This window comes from Myotis davidii, unplaced genomic scaffold (assembly GCF_000327345.1).
Source record: "Myotis davidii unplaced genomic scaffold, ASM32734v1 scaffold540, whole genome shotgun sequence".
NCBI classification, from domain to species: domain Eukaryota; kingdom Metazoa; phylum Chordata; class Mammalia; order Chiroptera; family Vespertilionidae; genus Myotis; species Myotis davidii.
The window spans coordinates 1,167,273-1,175,556 of NW_006292916.1; the positions used below are offsets into that span (position 1 = coordinate 1,167,273).

General features: G+C 36.0%; 1 protein-coding gene across 2 annotated transcripts in view; it reads right to left on the minus strand.

Moving 5' to 3' along the window:
- The window catches only part of ECI2 (enoyl-CoA delta isomerase 2), a 26,528-nt gene that overhangs the window by 12,329 nt on the left and 5,915 nt on the right, over positions 1-8,284 (minus strand). For both annotated transcript variants that reach the window (XM_006766420.2, XM_015565714.1), the window contains one exon: positions 6,547-6,616. In XM_006766420.2, the coding sequence (XP_006766483.1) occupies positions 6,547-6,616 (70 nt within the window). The remainder of the gene's footprint in view (positions 1-6,546; positions 6,617-8,284) is intronic.

The window sequence follows — 8,284 nt, forward strand, 5'->3', positions numbered from 1 at the left end:
GCCTGCCTGGCCCAACTGCCACTCCCACCGGCCTGGTCATCCCCAACTGCCCCCCTGCCAGCCTGGTCACCCCCAATTGTACCCCTGCCGGTCTGGTCACCCCACGCAACCTGCTGTTCGGTCGTCCGTCCAGTTGTTTCGGTCGTGACAGCCCCTGGCTTTTTTATATACTAGGATAACTTGATCATTTATTCTCTTATTGATGGACATTTTTAAAAAATATATTTTTATTAATTTCAGAGAAGAAGTGAGAGGTAGAAAGAGATAGAAACATCAATGATGAGAGAGAATCACTGAATGGCTGCATCCTGCATGCCCCCTACTGGGGATCGAACCCACATCCTGGGAATGTGCCCCAACTGGTAATGGAACCAGGACCTCCTGGTTCATAGGTTGACACTATACCACTGAGTCACACTGGCTGGGCTTGATAGACATTTTGTTGCTTTCAGTTTTTGGCTACTGTGAAGTAGGCTACCATGATCGTTCTTTGTACAAATTTTTTTTATAGATATATCCTTAATTTATCTTGAATTTTTGCATTGGTATGTCACTGAGCTGATGTGTAACTCTATAACAAGTTGCCAACTAATAACTACAAAATGTTCTCATATCAGAAATGTCGAAGGGTTCCAGTTGTTCTACATCATCACCAATATTTGATATTGTCTGTTTTTGGATTTTAGCCAGTCTAGTGGGTGACATATCTCAGGGTAGTTTTAATTTGCATTTCTTTGATTAATGATATTGAGAACCTTTTCACTTCTTTTATGAAGTGTCAAGTCTTTATCCAGTTTTTAAATCTGATCGTTCATCCCTAGCTGTTTTTGCTCAGTGGGTAGAGTGTCAGCCTGCAGACTGAAGGGTCTCAGGTTTGATTCTAGTCAAGGGCACATACCCGGGTTGCTGGCTCCATCCTGAGTAGGGGGTGTGCAGGAGGCAGCCAATTAATGATTCTTTCTCATCATTGTTTTTCACTCTCCCTCTCCCTTCCTTTCTGAAATCAATAAAAATATATTTTTTAAAAATCTGACGGTTCATCTTATCAATAGTTCTTTATATATTCTGAATATTAGTCCTTAATCAGATTTTTATATGGCAAATATTTTTTCTCCAGCCTATAACTTTATATTAATTTTAAATTTTGATAGTCTAATTTATAAATTGTTTCTTTTATGGCTAATGCTGTTTTGTTGTTTTCCTGTCCAAGATATCTGTGCCTCTCCCAAAGTCACAAAGATATTGTTCTGTTCTAGAAGCTTTATGTTTCTGGGTTTTATGCTTGGATAAATTAATTTTTGTGTAAGGTGTAAGATGGGATTGAAATTTATTTTCCCCCATATGGAAATTTAGTTGCTCTGGCACCATTTGTTAAAAGATTTTTCTTTCTCCACTGAAGCGCCACAGTGCCACTAAAGACTTTTAAATGGGGGAGGAATAGTTTTTTATTTGGAAAAGATTGTTTTGAATGTAGTGAGGAGACTGGACTGGGCATGAGAAAGAAGAAGGCAAAAGGAAGTCAGGGAGACTAGATATGGGCTGACTTCAGTTCAGACTGAGTCCATGGTGGCTTGGACTAGTGCCGAGAAGACAGAAAGAAAAAAAGATCGATTCTTCCAGAGATATTGATAAAGTGAAATGAGATTAGACTGGACACAGAAGTTGAGGAAGGGACATGTATCAATAATGAATGCTAGGGGCCTGGCCAGCGTGGCTCAGTGGTTGAGCATCGACCTATGAGCCAGGAGGTCATGATTCGACTCCTGGTCAGGGCAAATGCTCGGGTTGCCAGCTTGATCCCTAGTGGGGGGGGGGGGGGGGGGGGTGCAGGAGGCAGCTGATCAATGATTCTCTCTCATCATTGATGTTTCTATCTCTCTCTACCTCTCCCTTCCTCTCTAAAATCAATAAAAAATATTTTAAAAATTAATGCTAGGATTCTGATCTACATAATGGTACATATGGAACCACCACTGTAATTTGGAACACTAAAAAAGACCCATGTAGAGATGTGGGAAGTGACACCCATACCAGTCTGGAACCCCGGGGAGCATCGTGGACTAAAGATACTGACATGGGAATCATAGGCTAAAGACTTTTGCTGAAGTTTAATAGTAGGCATGGATGAGAGGGTCCAGGGAGGACACAGATCAAGAAGGGAGAGTGCCTAGGGCTAAACCTTCAGGAATACTTCATTTGGTGGCCACACAGAAGATGAATTTGCAAAGGCGATCAGAGAGAACCAGGAACAGGAGGAAACCCAGGGGCAGGCTGTGCCCCTACAGCCTAGAGAAGACAGAGCTTTAAGAAGAAGGGAAAGTCAAATAAAGCCTGAAAATGTGGATTTAATTACATAATGGTCATTGGAGACTTAAGCAGAAACAGAGATCACATGGGCTCGAGGGCCAGTTTCAAAGGAAAGATTCAAAGGACATGTTTGTTTTGTAAGCAGGGCTTTACACAGTTACATGTGGGGTAATGAGAAGCAAAGAGCTGTATTAATTTCAGCAGTATTCCTACATAATGTTTGTTCCTCAATTTCTTCCTTGATTCCACTAGAAGGAAATAGTGTCATAAATAGTATTTTCAACAAATTTCTGAGCAATAAATCTTCTCCCAAAAAAGCTTATGGTTATCCTATATCTATCCATCCATCCATCCATCCATCCATCCATCCACCCACCTACCCACCTACCTAAAACATTAAGAGCTGAGCTGTCCTATGGACTCAAAATAGAAGTGATGGACAACAGAAAGAAATGAAAAGATGCCTGAGAGAATCCAGGAAAAAATGAGAGAGAAAACCATAACCATTAAAGAAATGATGCCATTAGAAGCAGTAAAAGGAGAAGAGACATTGCTAAAAATGCAATCAAGGCATTGAAATACAGGATTGAGACAATTGAGCAAAACAAATGGAAGACAACAGAGTTAAGAATTCTGAGAAAATAATAGATAACAGATCCAGCAGACCAAACATTACTTTTCTATAACTAGAATTTCTTTCAAAGAGAACAGATAAATTGAAACAAAAATATTCAGAGATATTATCAAAGAAAATTTAAAATAAGGCCTTAATAATCAGTTTAAAAAGGATGTGCACTGCCTAGGGAAAAGTGATTTAATAAAATGGGAAAGTATCCCATGGTCATCTAGAGAAAAAAAATGATCTTAAAGGACTAAAACCAAAATTAATGGTAGTCTCAAATATCTCCCCAGCAACATTCGATGCTAGAAAATAATGGAGCTCTATTTAACAGATTATACACTTGGAGAGAGGTTTAGGGATATCAGGGGATTCATGCTCACTTCCTCACCTTTCATGGAGGCAACCAACAGATACTGCCCGAAGGGAGTAATAGAAGATAGAGATGCTTACGTGCACCACATAAAGCTGTAAAAGCAGTAAAAAGCTTCCAAACGGTGAGGAATAAAACACACACTAAGCAAAATGAGAAACAGACTATCAAGTAAAAAATAACAATTAAAGGAAGCATTATAAATGACAGCATGTAAGATGCCAGAACTAAAACCCAACATATCTGTCATATACACAAACCTTTACAACAAAAACACATACATTCAGAGGAGGAATACCCAAAAAATGTGCTATATGAAACAGCCAATAAAAAAATAATTCAAAAAAGTGTCAAGTTAAAAGATCAATAAAGGTTTACAGACAAGTGAAAACAGTACTGAAGCAGGTGTTATGGCATTAATATTTGACAGAGGTGATTTCAAGGCAAAAAGCATTAAATGAGCTAGAGGGCCAGTTGGCAATAAAGGATAAATTCCATATTGAAGAGACTAATCATAAATCTTTTAGTATCATCAAGATAAAAACATGCTTTAAAACAAAGGCCTATTTTTTTTGACACAAAGGAGAAAGTGACAAACAAAATAGTGATAGATGCCTTTAATTCATTTTTTTCCATCCAAGATAGTCATTAGAAGAAAAAACATAATTTGAGGAATCAAAATAATATAAATTGACAATTTAAATTCTACACCTTAAAAATGATGATAACCCTTGCTGGGTGACTCAGTTAGTTGGGGCACTGTCCTGTACACCAAAAGGTTGCGGGTTTGATTCCTGGTCAGGGCACATACCTAGGTTCTGGGTTCTATCCCTGGTCGAGGTACATATGGGAGGCAACCGATCAATGTTTCCTCTGACACTGATATTTCTCTCTCTCTAAAAAATGAAAATCAATAAACATATCCTTGGGTAAGGATTAAAAAAAATTTAAAAAAGAATAAATGTATTACTTAAAATTATCTTTCATATATTATATTGTACATTATCACATATATAAAATAGCACAGAACTGTTGAAGTGCTCCTGGAGGATATAAAAATTGGTCATTTTCTACTTTATCTTCAAGATAGAATTTTCAATAGATAGTAATATACACTAAATTTTAATAGATTCTAAAAAAGTAAAATTAGTAAAACTGATTATTTCTGATTATAATATATAAAGCTAGGAATGAACAGAAATGGAAACCCCCAAATAAACTTTCTGGAAATTAAAGGAATATTATCATGTAATGATTAGATCAAAGAGGAATTAGAAACTAAAAGTGGAAAACATATAGAAAATAATGAGTGAAAGCACTATTTATCAAAACTTAATCTTTCAATTTTTTTACCTATTAATTAGTGTAATAATAGGGCCTAGTCACATAGTCTTGTTATGAGAAAGCTTAAAAAAATTAAGAAATTAAAAGAAAACTTTAAAAATAATTAAAGTGCTTAGAGTGCCTGGAAAACAGAAAGTATTACATATTACATATATGTAATATATATATATATTAACCATTATTATCATTGTTATTAAACTTAGGAATCGTACTTTTAGGAATACAGCCTATATTTTGCATGTTAGTTCTAAGACATACATCCAAGGGTACTTACTACAGCATCATTTCAATAGCAAGAGACTAAGTACAATCTACATGTTCATCAACAGTGGAATGATGAATTATGAAATCCAAAAAATTTAATACTAGCACTTTGTAGTCCTGAAGAGGAAAACTTAGAAGTGTATGTACTGGCAGAACAATTTTTCAGGAAATGTTAAGAAAGGAAGGTGGGTATAATATGTGTGTATTATATGCTTCCTTTTCTGTTTTTGTTTTTTTGTAGTGGAGGGAAACAAACACACACATGCTTGTATATACACAGACAACTTTCTGAAAGGCTTCAAGGAAAACTGAGTTTTTCTAGGAAGCAGGATTGGGATTCCAAGGAGAGTGAAATTTAGTTTTGTTATGTAACTTTAATTTTGTTTTTTTTGTTTTTTAAAATACCATGTACCTATATTTTACTTTAATTAAGAATAGTTCATTTAAAAAGTATAAAACATTTTTCTCCAGTATCAAACCAATGCTATTTCTAGACTCTTTTTCTTTTATTTATTCTCTTAAATTATATGAGCATACAAATGAAATACGAGGGCCATTTTCAACTCTTCCCTTTTATTCCTCCCTCAAATCAGCTATTAGAGTTCTCTCCCCCACACCTCTATTTTTTACTAAGACATATCTGATATCCCTAGATAATTATTTATTTTACAAATTGTAATGAAAATTTTAAAATAAAATCACTCTTGCTTCTGCCATGCCTACAAACAGTAACAGCTACTTCTAACAGGTGTCTGCTGTGTGCCATGCCCCTTACCTGCATTATCTCATGTCATCATCTCATCCATTCAATGGCGTTAGTAAAACACTGTCTTCTCCGTTCAGAAGCAGAGGTCACCCACAGGAGTAAGGAGTGAACCCAGGATTTACCTCAAGTTGATCTGAGTCCCCACTATGCATATGCCCATCCAAATCCAACAACTTCCATTTTCCATGTTTTCATCAGCCCAGGCCCGTGGGCATCCATCTTATTTTTCCAGTATAATCACAATAATGATATATTTTTAATTTTTTTAATATCTTAAACATTTTCTATACTGTTGATCTTTAGAATTATACTTTTGAATGCTTGTGCAATATACAGGCTAGTGGATGTTCTGTAATTTGCTTCATTATTCTATTACGGCAACGTATTTAGAAAGTTTTCACATAGTAATGCTGCCAAGATTACTTTTCTCTTATTATTGGCAAGTACCCAATTTTAGTACCAATACTACTTTCCTTACGTGTATCTGCTTTTTATAAATACCATTTTGTGCCTATTAAATTTTTCATATATTTAAGAATTATATTATCTTAGTACTGGACAAGATCTTAGAGCTTATGTACTCAATTTCCTATCTAGTAGGAAATCCCCCAAAATAGAAATTTAATTAAGAAATCTAAGAAAAGTTTTGCTCTTCCTCAACTACTTGTAAATCTCCCAGTCTCTCTGCTGAACTCTAATACCCTGTTACTCCCCTTTTTCCCTTTGCCAAATACCTTACATATCCAATGTTGCCTCACTGTCTTTGGAATTTTCATTGATTTATATCTATGTGAATTCCCCATGCATGTATTACACTTTGATTTTCTCCTGTTAAAAACAAACAAACAAAAGGAATCTAAGAAAATGTCTTACCTGTTACAACAGTTATGGTCGAGTCATCCTTGCTTGCAGCTTTAAGTGCAAGCATGATTTCCTGATACATCTATGAAAAGGGGAAGATGATAACCATTATGGGATGGATTCCCTAAATGTCAGTCTGCAAGCCTGCTCTCTGCACAGTGCCAAACACTTATGTTGGTTGTATTTAAATAATCAAAAAGCCAGCCCAATACACTTGAAGGGATTTTTATTCCTTTTACGATTGCTTGTATATGTACCAAGTGCTATAGTGGATGCTTTTTCCCAAAGTGAACAAATAAGACACAATCCTTGAGCCTTTGGAATAGAGGGGTTTGCTCTAAAATGGGTGGAAAGTACAAAGTAGCAGGAAACTCAGAGAAGGCGTGATACTTATCTAGGGTGGATATGATGGGAAGTGGCCAGAGAAAGATTTCCTTGAAGCAACTTTTCAACTACAACCTCAAGAAAGAGCATGAGTAGCCCAGGTAGTCAGTCTGGGAAGTGTTAATGATGCTAAAAGACTGGGATTTCCAAGACACTGTAAGGATAGTAAAGGACAATAGGCCCAATATTTTAAGTCAGCAACATCGCTGAAAATACTAGATGTGTAGTTATCACTTTTAATGCATTTAAAGCAGGCGCAGTTTCTACCTTAGATAGACTTCAAGGTAGGAGAAGATGATGAAGAAGGCTGAAATTTACAGATACAAAGACACTTAGAAAAATATGTATGAATTTTTCAAAATATATGAATAAAGGTAAAATCTTTTCACTGAGGAAGGGAATAAGGAAGTCATTCCATTATTATTATAGTTATGATGACACAGTAGGACAGGGTAACTGGCAAAAGCCAGGATTAGGAGATGGATATATCAGGGTTTTTGGTTAGGTTTTCCTCTATATCTGTTATGTGAATTTGAACAACTAGGCTCCTTGTGGGAATGTGGAAACGGCTGACGCATACTAGGCTCTGTAAAGAGTAGCTATTATTATTATTATTATTAAAAAGATAATACAGAGTGAGTCAGGATAAAAGGAAAAACAGCTTTGAGAACTAAATGTTTTATTAATTGAATGGCATATATCCAACTTCATGAAATTCTTATTTAAGACGTAAATGATAAACTCAATGAAAGGGGTTAGAGCCCTCTCAAATTTCACTTCTAGTGCAGCACCAAGCATCCAATTAACTCCTTGTAATTTTTTTTCAAGGTGAAATGGTTAAAGTGCTTATTTTTATTATCATTCTAATTCAATGACAGATTCAAAGACTAAAGTTGCTCTTGGAAAGTAGCACATTTCAAGCAGAGATGGGTTATAATTGATTTTAGATGAAGTCCTGCTCTCCCTTCTCCCTCTACTTATTCAAAATAAAGCTTCATGCAGGTAGAGCAGTGCTCACTCCCAAGCCTAAGTGACATGAAAATACTTCTGGGGACAGTCTATGCCAACCTTAGAGAACCTCTACACACATTCTCGCACATTAATGTATGTTCCATTTATGTTGATTTATCTGTGCTTCCATCATTGGGAAGTTGTAGTTCCCTTTGGGGAACTCCTAAAGCTCACAAATTTAGAACCTACCTGAAGCTCACAGATTCTAAATAATGAAGGCCTACCCCTTGTGTGTGAAGAAGTAGCCACAATTACTAACCTTTCTGCAAAAACCAAATGATATATTACAAAAACAGGAATGATGCTGAAACACTATAGTTTTTGAGTATAAGAGCCGGGGCGGGGGGGCAATTGG